This window comes from Macrotis lagotis, chromosome 2 (assembly GCF_037893015.1).
Source record: "Macrotis lagotis isolate mMagLag1 chromosome 2, bilby.v1.9.chrom.fasta, whole genome shotgun sequence".
NCBI lineage: Eukaryota > Metazoa > Chordata > Mammalia > Peramelemorphia > Peramelidae > Macrotis > Macrotis lagotis.
The window spans coordinates 331015070-331040177 of record NC_133659.1 but is presented as its reverse complement, the minus strand read 5'-3'; the positions used below and the strand labels follow the sequence as shown (position 1 = coordinate 331040177).

At 55.2% G+C, this 25108-nt stretch overlaps 3 protein-coding genes across 8 annotated transcripts in view; 2 read left to right on the top strand and 1 right to left on the bottom strand.

Moving 5' to 3' along the window:
• Positions 1 to 1271, top strand: part of TMEM184B (transmembrane protein 184B) — a 39141-nt gene extending 37870 nt beyond the window's left edge. For 4 of the 5 annotated variants that reach the window (XM_074226923.1, XM_074226926.1, XM_074226925.1 and 1 more), the window contains 2 exons: positions 44 to 64; positions 896 to 1271. In XM_074226923.1, coding sequence (XP_074083024.1) covers positions 44 to 64; positions 896 to 1143 — 269 coding nt within the window. In that variant the 3' untranslated portion in view covers positions 1144 to 1271. The remainder of the gene's footprint in view (positions 1 to 43; positions 65 to 895) is intronic. The other variant, XM_074226927.1, reaches the window with a different exon arrangement.
• A 4689-nt stretch (positions 1272 to 5960) lies between these two features.
• On the bottom strand, positions 5961 to 24727 carry MAFF (MAF bZIP transcription factor F). Of its 2 annotated transcripts, XM_074226922.1 has the most exons (3): positions 24660 to 24727; positions 10897 to 10963; positions 5961 to 6401 (listed from the first exon to the last, which is right to left on the bottom strand). In XM_074226922.1, exons 2-3 carry the CDS (start codon positions 10930 to 10932, stop codon positions 5961 to 5963), a joined length of 477 nt encoding a protein of 158 aa, XP_074083023.1. In that variant the 5' UTR covers positions 10933 to 10963; positions 24660 to 24727. The 2 variants fall into 2 exon arrangements, with proteins under 2 accessions (XP_074083023.1, XP_074083022.1); XM_074226921.1 differs by lacking the exon at positions 24660 to 24727 and having other exon boundaries at positions 10897 to 23052.
• Positions 5990 to 11844, top strand: LOC141515397 (uncharacterized). Its single transcript, XM_074226920.1, has 2 exons — positions 5990 to 10244; positions 11027 to 11844. The coding sequence occupies exon 1, from the start codon at positions 6638 to 6640 to the stop codon at positions 8819 to 8821; it is 2184 nt and encodes a 727-aa protein (XP_074083021.1). The 5' UTR covers positions 5990 to 6637; the 3' UTR covers positions 8822 to 10244; positions 11027 to 11844.
• Positions 24728 to 25108: the final 381 nt, after the last annotated feature.

Sequence of the window (25108 nt, the reverse complement as noted above, 5' to 3'; positions counted from 1 at the left end):
TCTTCCTGCCCCCCACCCCTGACTGGTTTCTGATGCTGCGCAGTGCCGGTGTATGGCCCTTACGGTAGGTCCTCTGGCCATCGTGGCCTCCATCCTTGCCATTCCTTGCCTTGCCAGCATGCCTCCATTCATTCCTTGTTCCCCTGCCCTTCCAGCCAGACAGACCCCTGGGAGGGGAAGGGTCAGCAGGGTCCTTCAGCAGATGCTGGTTCCCGAGCCCAGTCTGCCATCCCAGGGATGCTGGGACTTTGAGAGGACCAGAAACTGTGATGTTGTTACTTTTGGAGACTCTCTCCCCCCAAACCCCTCCTCCTAGAGGCCTAGTGACTGACCCTGCCATGACCAGGGGGTTCTTGTGCTTAGCTGAGCCTGGTGCCCCCCCCCGAAGGGTCCAGACCAAGTCACTGAAGGATGAGGCCTCTCCTGGTGTGGTCACCAAGGCAGGAGATGGGTTTGACCCTGTGTTGCGGCCCCCCTCACACTGTCCTTCCTAATCCCCCCTTGCCCATTTCTATTCCCTTTCTTCCCACCCTCCGGTTGCTTCCTCCTTGGGCTCCTTGCACTCTAAGGCCCCCCTGGAGCAGACCCTCCCCATGGGCAGCTGGTCATGGGCTGTGGTGCCCTGCCCTTGCCAAAGAGGGGGTGCCCCTCCTGCCCCCATGGCCTGGCTGGCCAGACCCTGCCTTGCTCCCCTCCCCTGTGTGGCCCTCACCTTCCCTCCATTTCCTCCACACCAAACCCATCATCACAACATTGGCCACGCATGGTGGCTGCGTGGGCATCGGTGTCTGACTTCAGCCCTGCCTCCAGGGGGATAGATGGAGGATCACGGGGGCGGGGTGCAGAGGAGGAGATGGGCTCCCCCTCAAGGCCTTCTCCCACCTTCTCCCCGCAGGCCGCTGTGCCCCCATGAAGAGCATCTCCAGTAGCCTCAAGGAGACCATGAACCCCCACGACATTGTCCAGGACGCCATCCATAACTTCTCCCCGGCCTACCAGCAGTACACGCAGCAGTCGACGCTGGAGCATGGACCCTCCTGGAGGAATGGTGCCCACGTGCTGGCCCGCTCCCACAGCCTTGGTGGCGGTGGTGGTCGAGACAATGAGAAGACCCTCCTGCTGAGCTCCGACGATGAGTTCTAGAAGCGCGTGGGGCTGGAGGACTAGGCCACTGGAGGAGCTGGTGCCCCCACCCTCTCCAAGGCGAGGGGCACGTTGGAAACTGCCTTGGAATCTTCCTTTAATTTATTAAACCAGAAACATTCAAGTCATATCACTTCCCCGACAGTAGGAGGAGTGTCCTAGCAGAGGGGGCCACCCCGAGGACACACCGGGTGGCCCCCTGGGAGCGAATGGCCTGAGCACATGGCCTGGGAGGCCCCCAAGCCCCCAGCCGTTTCAGGGTGCATGTCTGAGCTGGATGGGTGGGAGTGATTGCCGCCAGCCCCTCCCACCTTCTCCGTCACCCCTCCTTGGAGCTGGCACCAAGCCAGGCCCCCAGGCCCAGGGCGGGGACAGGGTGCAGCCCCTACTCTCCACCCAGTTGTGCAATATTTTCCTCCCTTGCTTTCCCTCCCTCCTCCCTCTGTTTCTGGGGGGTATCTCAGAAATTGGAAAGAAGCTGACCCTCCCTCCCTTTGGAAGAAGACCCTCACCACATGGACATGCCGGGCAGAGTTGCTGCCCCTGGCCCCAGTGCCCCTCTGAGGGGCCATTGGGCTACTCCAACTGCCAGGCTCTCGTGACCCCGGGGGGAGCTCTTGTGGACCCCGGAGGCACCCGCCTCCTCCTTGGGGCAGGTGGGGAGGCCTCAGGCTCCCAGACCTATTTCTCTAGGACCTATGGATTCCCAGCAGCCTCTAGCCACCCTCTGAAGTGCTTGGGGAAGGGGGAGGGTGAGAGGGGAGAAACGAAGAGAATGGACAGGGGGCTTTCCTTGGCTGCCCCTCCCAGCTCCCGGCCCTGCTCTGGGGGGGCTGCTTCCCCCAGAAGCCCCGTCTCTTGTGTGCCTTAACTTCCACTGCAGTCTCCTCCCTGCCCTCCCTGCCAGGCATGTCCACCTCAGCCCAGCCCTCTGGCCGGGAGCCAGCTGCTACCTGGACGGCAGGCTGGGGGGGGGGGTTCTCAGCAGGTGTCCTCCCCAGCCTCGCTCCCCCCCAGGCCGCTTCTTAGATAAGGAGGCAGGACTGGGCAGCAAAGGCTGAATGAGCAGGTCTCCTCACTGGTCAGTCAGGATTCCGAACTGCATGAACATCACCCCTTTCTCACCCCCATCATCCCCTGGCCTTGTGGGGAGGGGGGTCCCCAGTCAGAAGCACCTTCCTTCCACTTCCAGGTTTGGGGCCTCTCCCGGGGACAAATGAGGGGAGAGAGGCTTCTTGATTGACATCTTCCCCCCCCAAGGTCTTCCTTGAGTGAGGGGCAGGAGAGGCGGGACATCTCCCCTCATGATCCTGGTGGTGATTCAGGAATAAGCCCCCCAGCCTCCCCTGGTGGAGCTGGGCTCCCTGTCCCTGGTATTGGGGTGGACTTCAGTTGTCGTCCCCTCCAAAGGCCAGGCCCGGCTCTCGGCCACCGGTTGGGCATTTGCCCACTGCTCCCCTCCCTCTTCCACCATTCTTCATGCCTTTTGGGCCAAAGTAGCAGTCGCTGCCCCTGCCCACAAAGGCCTTTGCCAGAGTCCTCTGGGGGCCGGACCCCAAGCCTCCTGGGGCAGCAGGTCAGGGGCCTCCTCCCTCCTATTCTTTTTATGTGTAACTCCCCCCAGGCCCCTTTTGTATGATTCTCCTTTTCAGGTAGACTAGCTCTTTGTACTAAAGCAGACTCGAAGCCCCCTGTATGATCTAGCAGAGTCAGAGTCCCCTAGTTTTGTACGGCGGGTAGGATTGCCGCGGCTCCCCCAGGACGCAGGTCTCTGGGATATCGTAAAGGCTCTGGGACGGGAGCAAGCAGCTAAGCTGAGAGATGATATATATCTATCGACCTATATATATATATATATATAAATATATATATGAGATAATATAGATTGTACTGAAATCACTTTGGTCTCCGGTGATTTGTGCCCTCTCCTCTCTGTTCGGCCTTGTGGCGGGTGTTGGGAGATGGGGTGCGAGAGGCGTGACTGTGGCCCCTGGCTTTGACCAAGCCCCCTGGGCCTGGGACTGAAGCAGGAATAGGCCTTACTCAGCTGGTCCTCCAAGAGGTGGTTCTTGATCTCACTATCCAAGCAAGATAGCGCCCAGGCCCTGGGACTCCACACTGTGAGGCCTAAGTGCTCCCAGCTCCATCATTCGCTGCCTGAGCGACTTGGACCCTCGAGAGGCCCCACGTGCCCCTGGGCCTGGCATCCTCCCGGAGGTGCGAGCTGCTCACGGGTTGGCATAGGGCCCACAGATCGAGCCAGGTGTGCAGGAGGCCAGGGGGCCGGAAGCCGCGTGCCTCTGGAGGGCCTGGCCGGGCCCCTGACGTGAGCCCCCTGGAATGTCGCGGGGGTGGGGGAAATTCCCCAGCAGCCTTTGACCTCTCTGGAAACAGCTGCCTCGTCATCCCTCCTGGAGCTTCCTGCCAGCAGCCGCCCGGCTGAGTTGGGCTCTTTGGGACAAAGGGCCCCCTGGAGGGGGTCCCCCAGCCCCACACAATGATCAGGGCCGTAGCAGTGGGAGCCCAGCCCCCCCACATCATACAGAGCAGGCAACGACTGGGGGCTTTCTGAATGGGGTCGTGGACCAGTCGGGGTCTAGGACTGCGCTAGGACTCTACTTACAAGCCAGAAGAGGCGGGGGGCCATCTCCCCCCCCAATTTGGACAGGAAGCTGAAGCTGGCCTGGGGATGCAGTCAGCCTTACCATGGGCCCCTGCCCTCCAGAAGCTTCCTTCATCTCCTGGCGGGGGTCTTCCGAGGTGCACGTGCCAGGGGCGCAGTGGGTGAACATTCAGGTCGGGTTCCCATCTGGGTCAGACGTGGCGTCCCACAACGTTCACTCTGGGGGGTCCTCACGTCCGGCTTCCCCTTATCCAACTCTACCCACCTGCCCATCACGATCCCTAAGGCCTCTGGTCATTGTGCAGGATCTCAGGTCTCCAAGGACCCTCCCACCCAGGTGTCTCTTCACAGAAGGGCCTCGTCCAAAAGCCACAAATGCCTGAGCTCATTTGAGCCCAGACCCGCCGACTCCACAGCCTCCCTCTAAGCTAGGATCAGTTTAGTTCCCGGTGTTCTCGCGTGCCCGTGGCCGTGCCCTCGCTGGTGGCTCTTCAGAGATGGGCAAGGGGTGCCGGTGAGATGGCCGCTCTTGGGCCACTCGGCTAGCGAGTGACCGCAGCCACAGAGGCAGACCCAGGTTTTCTGCCTCGGGTGGGCAGCTGGTGACACCGGACGAGCCCTGGCCTTGGAGTCGGTAGGCCGAAGGTCCAACCCAGCCTCCGACGCGTACTAGCTGTGACTTTGGACTGCCTCAGCCTCACGCCGGGCCTTCCCCGGGCATCCCGACCCAGAAAGTGAGGCTCTCCCTGCGGTCCCACCTGCCCTGCCCCGGGCAGCGCCTCTACTATGGGCGACAGGCCCGGGGTGGCGGGAGCAGGGCGCTGGGGCTAACCAGACGGATCCCCATTCCTTTCTCCTGGAGGCTCCTCCTGCCAGGAGGGGTCCCCTTTTGGAGGAGATACCTGAGGCCCCCAGTCTGGGGAGACCCAGGTTAGAGGGCAGCCCCGGGCACCACGCTGCGGATGGAGGCCGCTCCGTCATCTGGAAGCCACCAAGTCAGCTATGGACCGGCGAGACGTCCCCCTGGGCCCCCGGAGCCCCCCGGAGCCCCCCAGGACAGAGTCCAGGCCGCATCCTCCTCGCAGTGAAAAAGAATCTGCTTTATTCAGAAAGTCTACAAAATACAGGAGGCGAGCAGCGCTTACTGTAAGTCAGAAAATAAATAAATTCTGGGCCCCCTGGGGGCACTCTGGGGGCCTTCTGTTACTTATACGATAAAATGTGATTTATTTGCAGATATAAAATACAAGGTCCAGCTCATCCGCCTCCCCCCCAGGCTGGGCTCCGGGGAGGTGGGCTGGTCGCTGTGGCAGAGAATAACTTAGGTCTGTGCAATAAATAAAGAAGGGGTTGGGGTGGGAGGGGCGAGGTGTGTGTGGCTGGGGGAGGGGAGCAGCTGGGGGGACCCCAAAAGGTCCCTTCTTCCCTTGGAAGACAAGAAGCCCCAGTCAGGTCCCTCCGGGGGTGGGAGCCCCAGCTCTTCTTCCTCACTGGAAGCGGGGCCTGGCCTGGTCCCCCTGCACCCCCAGACATCCGTGGCCTGGGAGACAAGGCGGGCTCAGTTTTCTGGGGAGCGGGATGGTGGGGGAGGGGCCCAATCAATGCTACAGAATTGGAGGGGGAGGGGAGGGCCCGGAGGCGTTGAGGCTCATCGAGGAGGTGGGGCCTAGAGCGGGCCCGCCCTATGGGCACGAGAAGGGGCGGGGCCTAGAGCAGGCCCGCCCTATGGGCACGAGAAGGGGAGGGGCCGAGGGAGGACCCGCCCTATGTGCACGAGAAGGGGTGGGGCCTAGAGCGGGCCCGCCCTATGGGCACGAGAAGGGGTGGGGCCTAGGGCAGGCCCACCCTATGCGCACGAGGAGGGGCGGGGCCTAGGGCAGGCCCTGCCTATGTGCACGAGAAGGGGTGTGGCCTAGGGCGGGCCCGCCCTAGGTGCACGAGAAGGGGAGGGGCCTAGAGCAGGCCCGCCCTAGGTGCACGAGGAGGGGCGGGGCCTAGAATGGGGCCGCCCCATTGCGGAGGAAGGGCAGGGCCTAGAGTGAGCCCGCCCTGTTGCGGGGGAAGGGGCGGGGTCGGGCCGGGGCCTAGAGTGCGCCCGCCTTATGGCATTGGAAGGAGAGGGGCCGGGGGCGGGGCCTAGAGGGCGCCCGCCCTATGGCATTGGAAGGGGAGGGGGCCGGGGGCGGGGCCGCGGTCACGAGGAGCAGGCCGCGGACGAAGCCGCCGCGGAGGAAGCCGACGTCGACTTGACGATGGTGATGACGCTGGCCGGCGCTACCTTCGCCGCAGGTCCGCCGTGCGCAGCCACCGAGCGCGCGAAGCCCTGCAGGGCCTCGTACTTGGAGCGCAGCGCCTCGAGCTCCAGGCGCATGGCAGCATTCTCGCGGGCCAGCTTGTCCACCTCGCGCTCCAGCTCGCCCTTCTGCTTCTGCAGCTCCTCCTTCTGGCACACGCGCTTGACCCGGCAGCTGGCCGCGTAGCCGCGGTTCTTCAGGGTGCGGCGCCGCTGCTTCAGCCGCGCCACCTCCTCCTTGGACAGGCCCCGCAGGTGGTGGTTCAGCTCCCGCACCGACAGCGCCATCAGCTCCTCGTCGGACAGGTGCGGGCCCGTGTTCTCCCCCAGCTCGCGTTTGATCTGCGGAGGGGTGAGCCGAGGCGTCGGGGCGGGCGGGGCCTGGGGGGGCCCAACGCGGCACCGGACCCCTCCCCCCAGCACGTGGGCGGAGGCGTGGGACGTGGGCGGAGGCCCCGTGGTACGGACGTAGGCCCCGTGGTACGGACGTAGGCCCCGTGGTACAGACGTAGGCCCCGTGGTACGGAAGTGGGCCCCGTGGTACAGACGTGGGCCTAGACGCCAACCCGGAAGCAGGCATGGACGTCGACGCCAGCGTCTACGTCATCAACATAGACAGTGACGTCAATGCTAGTGTCTATATCGACACCGATGCCGGATGTCCGGACACTGATGTAGACATAGACGTAGACATAGACATAGACATAGACATAGACACTGACATGGACATTGATGCTGACATCTACGTCGTCAACATAGACAGTGACGGCAGTGCTAGTGTCTATATCGATGCAGATACTGGATGCTCGGACACTGACATCGACATAGATGTAGACAGTGACATGGACGTTGATGCCGACATCTACGTCATCAACATAGATGGTGACGGCAGTGCTAGTGTCTATATCAACACAGATACTGGATGCCCAGATGCTGAGTTCAATGCTAGTGTCTATATTGACACAGATACCGGATGCCCGGATGCTGAGATCAATGCCAGTGTCTATATCGACACAGATACCGGATGCCCGGATGCTGAGATCAATGCCAGTGTCTATATCGACACAGATACCGGATACCCGGGCACTGAGATCAGTGCTAGTGTCTCTATATCGACACAGATACCGGATACCCGGGCACTGAGATCAGTGCTAGTGTCTATATTGACACAGATACCGGATGCTCAGGCACTGAGATCAGTGCTAGTGTCTACATCGACACAGATACTGGAATCCCGGGCACCGGCATCAGTGCTAGTGTCTATATCGACACAGATACCGGATACCCAGGCACTGACATCAGTGCTAGTGTCTATATCGACACAGATACTGGATACCCAGACAGTGACATCAGTGCTAGTGTCTGTATTGACACAGGTACTGGATACCCAGACAGTGACACCAGTGGTAGTGTCTGTATTGACACAGATACCGAATACCCAGACTCTGACACCAGTGCTAGTGTCTATATTGACACAGATACCGAATACCCAGACTCTGACACCAGTGCTAGTGTCTATATTGACACAGATACCGAGTACCCAGACTCTGACATCAGTGCTAGTGTCTATATTGACACAGATACCGAGTACCCAGACTCTGACATCAGTGCTAGTGTCTACGTCGACACATACCGGATCCCCAGATTCTGACATGGACATAGACACTGATATGGACATCGATGCCAACATCTATGTCATCAACATAGACAATGGCATCAGTATTAGTGTCTATATTGACACAGATACCGGATACTCAGACTCTGACATAGACATAGACGCTGATATGGACATCGATGCCAACATCTATGTCATCAACATAGACAATGGCATCAGTATTAGTGTCTATATTGACACAGATACCGGATACTCAGACTCTGACGTGGACATAGACACTGATATGGACATCGATGCCAACATCTATGCCATCAACATAGACAATGACATCAGTGCTAGTGTCTACATTGATACAGATACCAGATACCCAGACTCTGACATGGACATAGACGTAGACACTGATATGGACATCGATGCCAGCATCTATGTCATCAACATAGACAATGACATCAGTGTTAGTGTCTACATCGACACAGATACAGGATACCCAGACTCTGACATAGACATAGACACTGATATGGACATCGATGCCAACATCTATGTCATCAGCATAGACAATGACATCAGTGCTAGTGTCTACATCGACACAGATACCGGATACCCAGACTCTGACGTGGACATAGACACTGATATGGACATCGATGCCAGCATCTATGTCATCAACATAGACAATGACATCAGTGTTAGTGTCTACATCGACACAGATACAGGATACCCAGACTCTGACGTGGACATAGACACTGATATGGACATCGACGCCAACATCTATGTCATCAGCATAGACAATGACATCAGTGTTAGTGTCTACATCGACACAGATACCGGATACCCAGACTCTGACGTGGACATAGACACTGATATGATCATCGATGCCAACATCTATGTCATCAACATAGACAATGACATCAGTGTTAGTGTCTACATCGACACAGATACAGGATACCCAGACTCTGACGTGGACATAGACACTGATATGGATATCGATGCCAACATCTATGTCATCAGCATAGACAATGACATCAGTGTTAGTGTCTATATTGACATAGATACTGGATACCTAGACTCTGACGTGGACATAGACACTGATATGGACATCGATGCCAACATCTATGTCATCAACATAGACAATGACAAGTGTCTATATTGACACAGATACCGGATACCCAGACCCTGACCTCAACACTAGCGTCTATATCGACACAGATACCAGTGACATCATTGCTAGTGTCTATATCAACACACACTGGATCCCCAGGCACTGACATAAACACAGACACGGACGTGGACGTTGATGCCAGCGCCTACATCATGGACGTAGACATTGACCTTGATGCTGACACCAATATTAACACTGACATCAGACACCCCAACACCAACATGGACATCGATGCCGGCATCTACATCGTGGACGCAGACACAGATATCGGATACAGACACCTGACATCGACATTGACGCCAGTCTGCATCGTCTACATGGACACTGTTGCTGACATCAATGCCGCTGCACCACTGCTCACTTCTCTTTAATTCTCCCTTTCTCGTCTGACTAGCTTATTTCCTCTCTTGTTCTCTCCTCTTCTCATTGTCCTCTTTTTCTTTCTTTGTTCTCCCCTTCATCCTTTCCCTTCTCTTCTTGCCTCGCTCCCTTTTCTTTTTCCCACTCTCCCTTGCTCTCCTCTTCTCATTTGTCCTCCCTTTCTTTTCCCCTTCTCAGTTTCCTCTTCCTCTTTCCATCTCTTCCTTCTGCTTCTTTTCCTTGTTCCCCACTTTCTCCTTCCCCATTCTTCCCCTTTCCCCTCCTCTCACTCACTTCCACTTTATTCTCTGTGATCATCTTCCTTCTTCTCCCCTCCTCCCCTTTGTCCACTTGTCCTTTCCTCTCCCTCCTCCTCTTCCCTTATTGTCCCCTCCTCCCTTCTGCTTTTCTGTCCTCCTCAAACTTCTCCCTCCTTTCTCTTTTGTTCTTTTCAACTTCTCTTTTTCTTTCTTACTACTACATTCTTCTCTCGTGTCCTTCCCCTCCCATTTTCACTCTTCTCCCTCTTCTTTCTTCTTTCCCTGATGTCTTTCCTTTCTCTTTGATCTTCTCTCTGCTTTTCTCTCCTTCCTCTCTTCCTCCTTGATCCCCTTTTGTTTTTTTCTTTCCTTTCCTCCTAATATTCAGTTTTTTCCCCCATCCTATTAGTTCCTTCCTCCCTCCCTTCTCCCTCTGATTTTCCTTCGTGTGGGACCTGTTTCCTCTTCTGTAAAATGAAAGGGGAGGGGGGCTAGAATTAGAAGATGTTCAAAGGTTCTTTTCAGCTACCAATCCAAGCCGACTTTTACTTTACCTTCTTCCCATTCCTCACTCTTTTCCTAATCGTCCTGCTCCTTAGACCAATCTCAATTACACTTCTCTATAGTTTTTCTTCCTTCTTGTGTTCCTCGGCTTCCTTTTTTCTTCTCCTTCCTTCCTGCCTCCTCCTCTTCCAATCCCCATCTTCTCTTAACTGAATCAAGGAAGAGGAAAGGTGGGCCGTAGAAGAAGGAAGACGAGGAAGAAGAATCAGCTTTGCTTTTCTTCTCCTAAGGTACGGTGCTTCACACATAATATGTTTGTTGGCTTCAGTAGAGTGTATCTTCACCCCAACCTCTCAGCAATGTTACTCCCTCCCTCCCTTTACCTAGGAAGGTCCTAAACTTTTCCCATTCCCTTTACCTAAGGGGACTGCTCCTGGGGAAAAATAAAAAGCAGAAAGACCATAGCTGTAGCGGAAGAGACCTTGCAAGTCATCTGGTCCATTTCCCCTCATTTTACACATGGATAAATAGGATTTCTTCCCTGATTAACAACCCTGGAATTAGAGAAGCCCCAGGTTCCTTTTTAACTCTAAAGTCTTTGATCCTGAAGCTGCTGAGCACTTGCTTGGGAGTCAGGAGGGACTCTCGAACCTGGGGCCTTATATCCAGGGAGCCAAGAGAACATTTACACTTGGAATCTTGTGTCCAAAGAACTAGGTGAATCCTAGAACTTGAGAACTAGGAGAATTCTAGAACTTGGGCCCTTGCATCCAGGAAAACATTAGCACTTAGAATCCTAGATTCAGGGAACTAGGAGAATTCTAGAACTTGGGGCTTTGTGTAGCTTGGAGTGGGGAGCCAGGGAATAAGCAGAGGACCGGACAGGTTAGGAGCAAAGGAATGGAGGAAAAGGGTTGGGAGAAGGGGAGGCTGGGCTCTCACCTTTAATGCTTTGCTGGATAAGGTATCTGAAGACATTTTTGGATCAGGTAACCTCAGGGCTGAAGAGCTGGAGGAAAAAAGGAGATGAAGCATTATTGCTCAGAGTCTCAACTTTTGCTTTTCGTTGTAGGGCTGACTTCATCCACGACAGGAGCTAGTCGTATCATGGACAAAGTAGGTAACCACACTACCCCAGACTTCTTTCAAGCCTCCTCTGAAATTCCTCCTCATATGTAAAGTGCCTACTGTCTGGGCAAAGGACCATTCTAAGCAACAAAGGCTGTGAGTGGCTGCACATTCCCAGATCCCTTATTAACAGGAGGCCAAAACCAGGTGATCTCATGAATTTGGGAATTCTGGGCTACTCGGGTATCTGCCCTAAATTGCCAGCAGGATGAACCCCAGAATGGAGGCAGACCCAATCTCAAAAAAAAAAAGACAGTTGGATTCCTTCCCTCAGAAAGGTCAGTCTATAAAAGCAATGACACCAAGACAGATAGCTATGCAGAAACCTAATTTCAAGACCTAATAAATGGACATGACTAGAACAGACTCAGTAATGGGGCACAGGACAAAGAGAAAGACTCCAAAACGGGTCCCTTGAGAGACAGTGGCTGCTCCTGCCCAGCAAAGATGCCATAAGAGCAATAAAGGACTGTTTCTGGCCCTAACCTCTGCCTCTGGGGGGGAGGGTATGAGAGGAGCTTCATACACCTCTCTCCTTTGAATGGAAAGCTACGCCATCAAGTGAGAAGCAAAGTTGGAAGATCCCTGACTTCCCAGGATCTGACTCATGGCCCGAAGCTGATCACCCAGCAGCCAATCAGTGTGGTGAGATAGAAGGACCCTCGGTTTCCTGGATTATAAAATACAAGAGTTACAGCAATGACCTCAGTCGGTTGCTGTAAGGTTCAGATGAGACAATCTATAAAGTGTTTTGCCAATCCAGTGCCAGCTTATTATTAGTGTTATTGTTATGTCAGCCAACAAAGGCCTTGTTGTATATCAGGCAATCTTTACATGTAGTTATTAATAACCTGGGCATTATTATTAGCATCCTCTGATCAGCCTGTGCCCTCCCCATGGGCTTCTCCCATCCTTCCCAACAGCTTAGTTTTTCTTCCCCTGTCTAGTGAAAAGAGAATGTCAAGGGGCTCCCTTTCTTCCCTTAGGGCTACCAAGGTCCGGAGCCTCCTTGATATCTGGCTGTTTGTTCTCCCAGATTCCACATTGTAGGAGGAGAGGTGTCTCCCCCAAGCACAGCTGGGGAAATGGAAGGGAGAGTGACTTTTCTGGAGACCTGTAAGGAAAGTGGCCAGATCAGAAACAGCCCTCTCACTGGCACTTCTTTTTTATTGTCGTTTTGTTTTTGCAGGGCAACGGGGTTCAGTGACTTGCCCAAGGCCACAAGCTAGGTTATTATTAAGTGTCTGAGGCTGGTTTTGAACTCAGGTCCTCCTGACTTCAGGGCTGGTCCTCTATCCACTGCACCACCTAGCTGCCCCTGTCTGGCACTTCTGCCTGAGGAGTGCAGGGAGAACAGGCACCCCCTGGGTAGATATCCCCACTGGGTTTTTCTCATGGTTACTAAGGAAAATGTTGGCGCTCTTCTTAATTTACTAGGTGAAGCCCAGAGAGGGAGAATCGGCTCATTCCAGGCCACATGATAATAAACCCAAGATGTCTGGCTCTCAGATCCATTCTCTTCCCTTCATTCTCTTCCACCTGTATTGGGAAGCCCTTTTATGTATCATGGGTCCCTTTCCTTCAGGTCGGACCATCCGTGGGACAGGCCCTGGCTGTTCGATGATTATTCGATCTGGATGAGCAGGGTCCTCAGGGGTCATACTCATCTGATTCTTTCTCCCCATTTTATAGATGAAAAAACTGAGGCCCAAGGAAGTTAAGTGAGTACACAGAGTAGATCTCATTGGTTCTATGAGCTTGGCTTCTCCTATGGAACTCACAGGCTGACAGATTTGGAGCTGGAGGGTACCTCAGAAGCCAGCTGGTCTACATCACTGATTTTTGCAGTGGGGAAATTGCGATCTCAAATGGGGAAGTGACTTCCCCCAGGGTTACAGAGATAGTAAAATGTCTGAGGTGGGTCTTGAACCCAGCTCTGACGACTCCACATTCTTCACCTAGTCCTCCACCATTGCCCTCCATCCACTCCAGCAAACGCTTATGTGCCAATCAATGAAAAAAGCATTTATTATGCCCTCACTTTATACCAGTGCTGGCCCCCTGGAGATACTAAAACAGAACAAACAATCCCCCCCTTTCATCTAAACAGGGACGACAAGCATGATGAGATCATGGATTTGCAGCTGGAAGGGACCCCAAAGCCCCCAGGCACACAGCAAACGAACAGTGTCCACATTGGAGCTAGATTAGTCACAGAATTGGGGAGGGATTAAGAAATGCCTCAGCTTTGCCCTAACCAGGACCAGCCCTTCTCGAGACAACCGGGAGACAGCCGGGCAACAGACCTGACCTCAGACTTGGTCCCCTGTCCAGGAATTCTGAGCCTTGTTGCTTCTTCCCTCAGGAGAGGCTGGAGGAGAGCCCCAGCTGTCTAGCATAAGGTGGCAAGCCGGCGCCTAGGGCCCTGTTGGTCTCAGCCCTCCCCTCCCTTCACTCTACCTCTGCCAAGTGCAGGTTTCTTCCCCCTCACCCAAGGATGTCCTTTCTCGTCTCATCATCTCATGCCCCTCGGCCTACTCCCCATCTTCCCCAGCAGGTTGATGGGCAGAAGTGGGGGTATTCCCCCTGGGTTCTGAAAAGCTCCTCTAGGGGTGGCGTGAGGGGTGGGAGGAGATGGAGCCCAGAGGGAACCAAGGCCATTCCCAGTGGGAGGTGATCGAGGCTCAGAGCAAGCCCGAAGGGGAAGTTGGTGATCTAGGAAGTCCCCTGGGAAAGCACAGCTTCTCCTCCTATCTCTGCCCTGACCTAGGAGTGGAGTCAGGAGTGGCCCTTGATAGCAGCCCTCAGAGGCACCTCCTTCCACTGCCCTTGGGGTTCCTGGTTGAGAGGAAGTCGTGGGGCAGCCCTGACCAGAGAGGAAGAGAAAGGAGACATGTTTGAGGAAAGAGCCAGGATGACTACAGCCCCAGGGTGCTGACCTCCAGGCTGGGGCCCGCTCATGGGGCCTCACGGACATCCTTGTGACTCACAACACGCAGTCACCTATGGGGACTTGGGCTGGTTCCTTTCTCAGTTCCCTAGGAGAGCAAAGAAGGTGGGAGATGATGACAAATAGGGTAAGGGGAAAATGTGTAAGAAAAACCACCACCTCCACACCCTGCCCAACTAGGCCAAGAGCCATGAAGGGGTTAGGCAGAGGGAGGGCCCTGGGGGAGGAGGCAAGCTGGGAGCTGAAGTCCAGAGTAGACGAGATGCAGCCTCACAGTGATTCAGCACCTCCCAGCCAGGTCATGGCTCCTGCTCCCCACCCACAGGATCCTGGCACCCAAGGGTGACCGAACCATAAAATGGGAAGTGGCAGTCCCAGGCATCCTCTGCTAAAGGCCTGGAAAGTGGTTTGGAATCAACAGGGATAGGGAGAAACTTAAGAAAAGCCATTTTGGATTTGGAATCCAGGGACCAGGCTTCAAATCCTGGCCCTTCTGTTTACTTCCTCTGTGACCTTGGCCAAGTGCCTTTGTTCCTTGACCCTCGGTTTCCTCATCTGTAAAATGAGATAGTTGGACTGTATGGTTTCCGAGCTCTCTTCCAGCTACCACCTGGGCTTAACTTGGCTCTTAAGAGGCTGTGGAAAGGTGGGGAGGAAGTAGAACAGCCTCCCTAGAGGATGAGCTGAGGCTAAGGCTGGGGGCCGGAGTTTTCCAGTCCCTTGCTCTCACAGCCATCCTCCCCAGGTAGGCCCACATCACCTCTAGTCTGGACTGTCCTAATGACATGCTGACCAGTCTCCCCAACTTGTACCTCCCCCCCTCCAGTCTGACCTTCAGAAAGGCGTAGGAGAGCCCACATCTTACCACAAGCCTCTTCTGCTCAAGATCTCTCAGTGGCTCCCATTGCCCAAAGGAGAACACAGACTCCTCTTAACTCAGGATTCTTTTTTTTCTTTTTCTTTTTTTAGGTTTTTGCAAGGCAAAGGGGGTTAAGTGACTTGCCCAAGGCCACACAGCTAGGTCATTATGAAGTGTCTGAGACCGGATTTGAACCCAGGTACTCCTGACTCCAGGGCCGGTGCTTTATCCACTATGCCACCTAGCCGCCCCTTTAACTCAGGATTCTAAGAACTCTCCTGTCTATCCACTTTGCCACCTAGCTGCCTCCAATAAGCATTAATTAGATGCCTACCGTATACTAGGGCAAAAAAGACAAAAACCAAAAAACTTGGTAAGCTGAACAGCTAGAAGGCCTCAGCTTCTTGCTGCATTCTAAAGTTTCCTCCAAGTCGCCTGACCTACAATTCAAGCCTGTGCTGGAATTCTTTCCTTCTTTACCTCCCTTTTTTTTTTGTTTTTTTGCCAGGCAGTAGGGTTAAATGACTTGCCCAAGGTCATGCAGCTACATAATTATTTTAAGTGTCTGAGGCCGGATTTGAACTCAGGTCCTCCTGACTCCAGAGCTGACTGTGCCATCCTAGTTGCTCCACTGTAGCTATCTCTTAAACAGTCTGGTTTAACTGTCTGCCTCTTGGGCCTAGGCACAGTGCCCTGGCCCCCCAAAACAAGAATAAGCATTTGTGGAGCTGAGAGGCAGCCAGACTTGGCAGGGAAGGCTTTAAGCAGCAGGGTCCACCATCAACTTTAGGGAAAGCACAGGGCCATTTTCAGGGGGACCCTTCCCCTTAGAGTAATTGCCTTGGAAATGTCCTGGGTGACCTGCTTCACTTTACAGGTGCAGAGATTCAAGTTGAAGCAGGGAGGGGAGGCTAGGTGGTGCAGTGGATAGAGTCAGGAGGACCTGAGTTCAAACCCAGCCTCAGACACTTCATAATGACCTAGCCGTGTGGCCTTGGGCAAGTCACTTAACCCCACTGCCTTGCAAAAAACCTAAAAAAAGTTGAGGTAGGAAGAGCACTTGACCCAAGAACTCATTTGGAAACCAGTAGTAGGAGTGATTTGACCAAGAACCATGGAGATAGGGTTCCTGGGGTGGGGGGAGACTGGTCATTGGCCATTTTCTTTTGGGGGGCAGGGGGTTCATGGCAATGGTGTTAAGGGACTTGCCAAAGGCCACACAACTCGGTAATTATTGTCTGAGGTCAGATTTGAACTCAGGTCCTCCTGACTCCAGGGCTGATGCTCTATCCACTGTGCCACCTCGCTGCCCCCATTGGTCTTTTTCCAGAGGTGTGTGGGTACAGGGAGGGAGGGGGTGGCCCTAGACAGTCGGCCTCATGGACAGAGTGCTTAGATCTGAGCTCTAGTGCTGTGAGGGAGAGAGACAGAGGTCGCTGAACCCAGCCTTCCCAGGCTCCTTGTTACAGACCAGGCCAAAAGACAGAAGTGTGCCAGGATCATGCTAGTGTTAAGAAGCAATTGAAACGCTGAGGCCCAGCCCAGTGCCACCCAGGTCTGCCTTTCCCTGGCTCCTTTCCCCTCTCTCCTCCGCTAGGGCAGTGGCTTCCTCAGCCAGATCCCAGGTCCTGGCTGGGGTTCAGCGCTTTGCCAAGGAATGCTCAGGCTCAGCAAAGTCAGACATGTCCTGGAGGAAAGCCTCCGCGATGAGGGAGTCCCAGCCTCCTCTGGCTCCCTCCTGTTCTCTTTTTCTCCCACCCCCTATCTTTGGGGATCCAGAAATGTTTGTGAAATGAAAAAGTGGATTAGATCACACCTCTGTCTGCCGGGCAGGGCCAGAGCAATCCAGGAAAATGCCCAAAGAGAGGACTCGGGGAGCGTCCCACTATTGTTGAGAATGAAAGCAGCACCGTCAGACTAGTGAGACAGAGGCCATATTAGGGTCCAATGAATGTGCTCGCATCCCTTCATCTTTCTGCTCTAAGGTCAGACTTAGTGACCTCCAAGACCCCTTTCAGCTCCAGGTTTGGCAGGATTCCAGCTAACGTGTCTAGAACCCTTTACGTAGCTTGTCACGGTTGATCCTGGCTGCGCTCCTGCGAGGGAGCTGCTATTATCCCATTTCCCAGATGAGGCAGACGCCACTGAAGTGACTTAGCCAGGGTCATTCAACCAGGAAGTATACAAAGCAAGATCCAAAATTAGATCTTCCTGGCACGGAGAAGCACTTAATAAACAATTTGTTAATTGGGTGACTTACTACAGTTGGGCAATTTGATGGAACCCTGCAGGGAAAGTTGTGAAACATCACCTTCTTCCACCCCTGCCCCACATTCGTCTCAGGTTTGGGTAGAATCAAGAGCACATAAGCAGGGAGGGGTTGGGAGAGGCCTCATAGTAGGCCTTAACAAATGCCTTGCTGACCCCTGTTGCAGTCAGTGAAGTCGTGACACTTTTCAGAAGTAACAAACTCCTTGAGTTAGCATTTAAAACTCAGAATGTGGCTCTAGTCTGTCTTTCTAACCACTCCCCTGCGTGGCCTCCCCATTCCAGCCAAACTGGCCCACCTGTCTACCTTCATTCATGTCGGTCTCTGCTCTGGGCTTTTGCACAGACTGCCCCCTTGCACCTTCCTAGCTTGGAATACTTTCCTTCCTTATCTTTGCTTTTTATAAAGCAAGGTTCACCTCCAGTGACAAAGAGCCCTTTCCTGGTCCCCGTCGTTGTTAATAATGCATCCCCCCCCCCAATTACCTTCATTTGTTTGGTTTTTACTTACACTGGTTCTGGGAATAACAGACTCATATAGCCAGTGAGGGGCAGAGGGGTGCAGAATGGTGTGATAAGTATTGAAGGAAAATCCTACCGGCAGCTGAATGGAAGATGGACTGGAGGGGGAGACTTAAGGCGGGCAGATGTACCGGCCGGATACTGCGACAGTCCAGGTATGAGGTAAGTGCCAAGGTGGGGGGAGAGTCAGCAGAGAGAAGAGGTGTGGCAGAGGTCAAATCAGCAAGAGATAAAGTAAAGGTGGCAGTGACTGACAGGTCGCACCGGTAAAACCCACATGAGAGACTACAGAGGTGACAATGACAGGTCGCAGGGGGGAAGCCACAGGCCTTGACATTACCTTGGATATGGAGAAGGAGGGAAAGTGAGGAGGCCAGGACAGCGAGGCTGGGAGGCTGGGGGATGGGAGGACAGTGATACCTTCTACAGCAGTAGGGGAGCTAGAGATGGGGAGGACTGGGAGAGATAGTGAGTTCTGTTTTGGACACATTGAGTTTCAAATGTCTACGGGACAGCCAGCTCATTCAATTAAATGGAAGTTTATTGTGAATTTTATTTTTCTATTGATGTTCTGCAGACTTTAGGTCCTAGAGCATGGGAGTATCAGGTCTGGAAGGGCATTAGATCAGGGGATGCCAGAGCTGGGAAGGGACATAAAATAGGAGCTGGCGGGGCTAGGGGGCCCTTGGTACAGGGGATGTCTGAGCTGGCGGGGCCTCAGGGTGGCAGAGGTGGATCTTAGAACAGGCAAAGTCAGAGCTTTAGAACAGGGGGTGTCTGTTCTTAGAACAGGTAAAATTACTTGAAGGCAAAGACTGTAAGTTTCATTCTTTCTCATCCGGATCATCTAGCCCTAGTGTGTGTGGTATGCAGTAGGTGTTTAATAAACGTACAGTAAATTGAATAGACTTGCCCCTTAGTTTGTCAGAGTTGGAAGAGAATCAGAAGATATTATGAGTAAATAGTATCTGGATAATCAACTCAATACTTCCTCACCTCTTGGGGCCCCAGTGAGGTTTGAATGAAACCCTGCTGCCAAACATTTTGTAAACAGAGAGGTGTTTTCAGGATCACCAGCTTCTTAGGACTCTAAAAGACCCGGGAGAACCTTGAGTACACCCTCTCATTTTAAAGAGGAACAGTGCTGTCTGGAGGGGGAAGGGACTCGTGCAAGGTCTCTCAGGGTCTGTGAGCCAGGGCAACCTCCTGCCTCCCAGGTCAGGGCACTACCAGTGGCTTCCCTCCTGCTCCCAAAGTGTTTTTTTTTTCTTTTGTGGGGAGGGCCTAACATTCTCTCTAGGGGTAGAAAATCCACAAGGTCAGGGCCTATTCGGCACATGGCCTCTGAGTGTGTCTGCCATCACTGATACTATAAAAATCCCTCCTGGGTCCCCCGTAGGAATCCTGCCGCAGACTGCCCCACCCCGTGCTGGCAGGCCGCTCTGTCTCTGGCTCTCAGTCGGTTTCACCCATCCTGTGAGCACAGAGAGAAAAAATTTGTTTTCTTCTGCCTCCGGAGCCAACACGATTAGCCAGACTCCCAGAGCCAGGCAGAAGGGCGGAGAGAGCGGCAGATTTGGAGTCTGGGGCCAGAGGTTCAATCCCAGCTCTGCCACTTAGGTCCCTTTCCACAAAACAAGGGGACTGTCCCTGACCTCTGAGATCCTGCCCAGCTTGGCAGGTTCTATGGTTCTGAGGCATGGGATGGCAGACTCCAGCATGTAAATGGAGAAGAGAGTAAGGGCACTAGTCACCAAAGCAGATGCGATCTCAGCCCGCCAAAGCCCCGAGGCCGTGGCAAGAAGGTTCTGTCCCAACAGGGGCGGGTGTGTGGCAGTGGGGCAGGCTCGGTTTGTCATGGGGCCCAGGGCTCATCCTAGGCAGCAATCAAAACATCTTCCTGAAGGCTGGCTAGGCAGGTTCCATTTCCCCCCCTTTAACCTTGGCCATCCGACCAGAGACCACAGAGCCCTCGCTCTCCATCTTGGCATTCTGATCTGGGCTCAGGGCTGTAACCTGTCTGACCGTGAGAGTGAGTGGTCCTGCTTCCTGAACCCATGGAGGCCCTGAATGCAGGCCACCTGGACGGACCTGCCCACTCGAGTAGTGCTTCCCCACTGCAGACAAGTCGTCATCTAGTAGTCACCCCGTAGCCACTCAGAAATTCTCTGTGATTTGAAGCTCTCAGGCCTTAGTCTCATCAGTTAAGGGGTTTCCTTCAGTGAGCCAAACCCCAACTCATCCGTAGTGACCTGACACTCTCCTACTATAGTCAGGCACGGGGGGCTACAAAAAAGGCAAAACAGTCCCTGCCCTCAAGGAGTTCAAAATCAAACGGAACAACAGACAAGCAATATACCAGAGAAACAGGAAATAAATAACAGAAGACACTGAAACGAAGAGTTGAGGAAGGCTGCCCGGACAAGGTGGGTGTTAGTTGGGACTTGAAGGAAACCAGGGAGGGCATTAGGGACAGAGAGTTTCCGTGGGCAGAGAAAAGGCCCAGTCAAGACATAAAGTGTCTTGTTCATGGAGTGAAGAGACCATGTTGGGAAGTGGGGTGTAAGAAGGCTGTAAAGGGAGGCAGCTACACGGCACAGTGGATAGAGCACGGGCCCTGGAGTCAGGAGGACCTGAGTTCAAATCCAACCTCAGACACTTAATATTTACCTAGCTGTGTGGCTGTGGGCAAGTCACTTAACCCCATTGCCTTGCCAAAAAACAAACAAACCTAAATAAATGAAGGCTGGGGAGGGGTACTAAGTCATAAAGGATTTTGTATTTGATCTTGGAGGGGATAGAAAGCACTGGAGGGACTTGACTGGAGCCAAGCTCAGTTTCCTCATCTGTAAAATCATGGAGTTGTATTAGATGGCCTTGGAGGTACTCTAAAGCTATTGAGATTAGGAACAAGTCCCTTCCTACTCGAAAGCAGAATGAGAGAGGGGGACTGGGAGGGGAGGGAGTACCTGGTCGTGAGGGAGTTTTCCCTTCCATGAAGCCCAGCTCTGCCCCCATGACTTCCCCTAATTGCTCCTGCTTGGGTCTCTGGTTTAAAGACCTGTGAGGGATAGACACACCTCCCTCCCCCAGCCCATCCAACTGAAGGCTGCTGTCACAGGGGCCACATCCTATAATGAGGCCAGCCTGGATACCCCCCAGTCGCCGAATGTCGGAGCAAGAAGGAACCTGGAAGACTGTGGCCAGCCCCACGCCTTCCTGGCCAGCCAGATAACAAGCCAGAGAAAGACTGACAGACATTCATTTCAGAGCCAGGGATGGAGCTGGGCCTCCAGACTGCTTGGCCCAAAGTTCTCTTTGCTCCATTCCAAATGAGAACAGGGAGAAGAAGAGGCTTGGGAAAGTCCTAAACCCTTTGCAAATAGCTGGAGGTGAGAGATGTTCTTAAGGACCTTCTGTGGTAAACTTAGGGGACAAGGAGGGCAGGAGCTGCTGAGGGTGGGCAGTCATGGGGGGCGGGAACGTCCTGCATCATTGAGGTCACAGCCACTAGGATATTTTGAGCATTATTAATCAAATGGGGTTTAATGCAGAAGGCCCAGGGCTTGAATTCACAACCCAAGCTACCAATCCTGGCTATCTCACTGACCCCCTGGGGCAAAGCACCTGCTTCCCCCACAACCTTCACTTTCCTAATATGTGGGGGAGGGGGACAAAAAATGAGAGGGTCAGACAGGCATGATCTCCAAGCCCCCCAGCCCTGAATCTCCATATTGTCAGGCCCTTGCCATCTCTGACATTCTCTGGCCCCTCCTAGCCCAGACATTCCCTGTTCCAAAGTCCCACGCTGACACCCCCGTTCTAAGCCCCTTCCAGCGCTGACATTTCTTGTTTTAAGCTCCCTCCAAGACTTCTCATTCTGGGCTTCCCTGAGCTATTTGCTGAGCACCTACTCTATGTACAGGACTGTTTACTGAACTGATTTGTCTGAGCCAAAGTCCAGGAACTAGGACATGGTCTCTTCCAAAATGTTCTCATGAGTTTCTCTAGCTGAAGTGGTAGGGAGAGGCCTGTGATTTCACTGGTTTAGGGAAATCCTGGGTGGAAAAACTCTCCCAAGGCTGGTTGATAGCTTCTCTGCAATTTATAAGGCAATGCTTGGAGCCTTGAGAGGTTGTGTTCACTACACAATGCCACCATGTTAACGGGTATCTAGTCCCAGCCCCTAACTCATGGTTCTTCTCAACACCAAACTGGGTAAGGGTCCTGCAGCTTCTCCTAGGCCATTCCTTAAGCCAGGAGTGAGCTGATCCATGGTTGGGCAGCTCCAACCATTAGAAACATCTTCCTTTATGTTGTTCCCAAAGCCAGCCAGCCTCCTTGCTCATGCCCACTCAAGGATCCCACCGCGGCCTCCAGAACCACACAGAATAAATAGAGTCTCTGTCCTTCCAAACCCTCCCCGAGTCCTCTACAACCATGTTTCTGCTAGTCAAAGAGCATGATTGTGTTCCCCAAAGATCGTCAATCTTGGAGTTACCAGACCCTGGTTGGAAGTCTGGTTCTACCACTTACTATGGACGTGCACTTAATTAGGCTATGCAGCCAGATGAGGTAGTAGAGAACCTCTGAGGTTCTCTAGCGAAAACCCCAGGGTCTAGGGAACGGTACCCAGCTTTTTCCAGGAAACCAAAGAGTTCAAAGCTTAGTGATCCTTTGGTTTGGCCTTGCTGTTCCACATGCTCCACAATGCACAGGAAGTGGGAAGAGGCTTGAACCTACAGTTGCTGGGGCTGGAGGGCGCTGATGGTCCCGAGGTGGGGCTCTCGGCCCCACCTGCAGAAGCAGGTGCATCCTGGTTCTTTTTTGCCGGGGGGGCCCTCGGGGGGCCCTCCCTTTCCCACACCTCCTCACATACACATTAACCTCTTTACCATCCATCTGTTTTCCCTGCTGTTCCCCACCCACCGCCACGGGGCATACTCTGGGCCTCTGGGTCACTGGGTGGGGCTTTGCCAGGCCATGGGGCCTCTCCCCCTTTGAACAGAGAGCTCTCAGTGGGCAGGCGCTGTGTTCTCAATTCTCCCTCTGTCTCCCTGGGCCAGGACCCTGAAGTAGCAAACACCTGCCACCCGGGGGAAGCCTGGGTCCCCGAAGGCCCACCGCCCCTTTTGTGGATGGGGCCTTGGTCTCTGTGAAACCTGGCCTTGGAATGATAGCAATGCAACATGTGACCTTGGGCAGCGCCCCCAAAACGAGGAGCTTGGGCTGGGTGACCCCGAGGCCCTTGCCAGCATCACTCGGGGCGGCCTGTGGTGCCCCCTCTGCACCTTAGGCAAGGTGCCTTATTTCCTGGTCCGTCAGGCCAAGTGGGAGGGGCTCAGCCCAGTCAGCCCCCCGCCTGGGGTCGGGGGGCCTCAGAAGAGAGGGCCCCCTAGAGGGCTCTTGCCCGCCCCGCGGCCCGGCTCGGGGAGCCCCGCGGCCTCTCTGGTCTCTGAGCCCCCCGGGGCCAGGGCTGGGGGAAGGGGAGGGGGCCGGAGCCCCGGGCCCAGCCCTCCGGGCAGCCGGGCCGGCCCTCCGCCGCCGCCGCCTCCTCCTCCTCCTCCTCCTCCTCCTCCTCCTCCCCCCCAGCCCCGCTGAGCTCATCCGTGTGTGCGTGCGCAAGTGGACACCCCGACACCCCGACACGCGCGGAATGTGCACCCCGAGTCACGGGCGCCCGGCGGGAGGGGTCCTGGGGGCTGGTGGGGGGGCGCTCCCTCCGCTCACCCCCCACCGCCCCTTCCCCAGATCCCGGGGGGCGGGACCAAAAGCCAGGCGACTCTCCTTCCTGGTTCCCCTCCCTGAACCGGCCCCCACTTACACTGGAGGGGGGATTAGGGACAGCAGACCCTGTAGATGGGGGGGGCGGGCAGACCCTCTAGATGGGGGGGACAGGCAGACTCTGTAGATGGGGGGGACAAACAGACCCTCTAGATGGGGGGGCAGGCAGACCCTGTAGATGGGGGGGCAGACAGACCCTGTAGATGGGGGGGCAGACAGACCCTCTAGATGGGGGGGCAGGCAGACCCTGTAGATGGGGGGGCAGACAGACCCTATAGATGGGGGGGGACAAACAGACCCTCTAGATGGGGGGGGCAGGCAGACCCTGTAGATGGGGCAGACAGACCCTGTAGATGGGGGGGCAGGCAGACCCTGTAGATGGGGGGGCAGACAGACCCTGTAGATGGGGGGGACAGGCAGACCCTGTAGATGGGGGGGACAGGCAGACTCTGTAGATGGGGGGGGACAAACAGACCCTCTAGATAGGGGGGGCAGACAGACCCTCTAGATGGGGGGGACAGGCAGACTCTGTAGATGGGGGGGGACAGACAGACCCTCTAGATGGGGGGGGACAGGCAGACCCTATAGATGGGGAGGCAGACAGACCCTCTAGATGGGGGGGACAGGCAGACCCTGTAGATGGGGGGGACAGACAGACCCTATAGATGGGGGGGGACAGACAGACCCTATAGATGGGGGGGACAAACAGACCCTCTAGATGGGGGGGGACAGGCAGACCCTCTAGATGGGGGGCACAGGCAGACCCTCTAGATGGGGGGGACAGGCAGACCCTCTAGATGGGGGGGACACCGCCGCCTCTACTTTCAGTTCTCCCAACTTGGGAGAAGTCCCCTTGGGTTGGGGGCGGAGAAGAGACAGCTCCTTCCCCCAACTCCGCACCCCAACTGGGGGGCTGGGGAGACCGCCCCCCCCCCCCCGGCAGCGCCTCTGCGGAGCGGGGCCAGACAGCCGGACCCCTCCGATCGCCCCCAGGACCCCTCCGGTCGCCCCCGGGACCCCTCCGGTCGCCCCCCGACCCCTCCGATCGCCCCCGGGACCCCTCCGGTCGCCCTCCGACCCCTCCGATCGCCCCCGGGACCCCTCCGGTCGCCCCCCGACCCCTCCGGTCGCCCCGCGGCTGCCGGGAAGCCGGGGCCGGCGGGGGAGAGGGGCGGGGCGGCGCCCCGGACTCACCCTGGGGCTCCGGGCGCTCCTGGCCTCCTCGGGGTCCTCCGGGCCCGGGCGGGGGGCGCGGGCGGCGGGCGGGGGGCGCGCGGCGGCGGCCGAGGCGTGACGGGAGTTTCCTGGAATTACTCACTCGCAGGATTCCTTTCATTCATAAAAACCCAGTCACGGCTGACGTCACCGGCTCCGGGGGGGCGGGGCCCGCCAAGGGGCTCCTCCCGGGGCCGCCCCCCGCCCCCCGGACCCCTTCCCGGGCCGCTTCCTCCCGCGCCTCCGCCCGGAGCCCACAAACCCAGCACCCCAGCGGCGGGGCTGCCCGCTGGCACGGTTTCCTTCTGTCCATTTTGGGTTTTTGTTTTTGTTTTGTTTTGGGTTTTTTGGCAAGGCAATGGGGCTAAGTGGCTTGCCCAAGGCCACACAGCTAGGTCATTAGTAAGTGTCTGAGACCGGATTTGAAC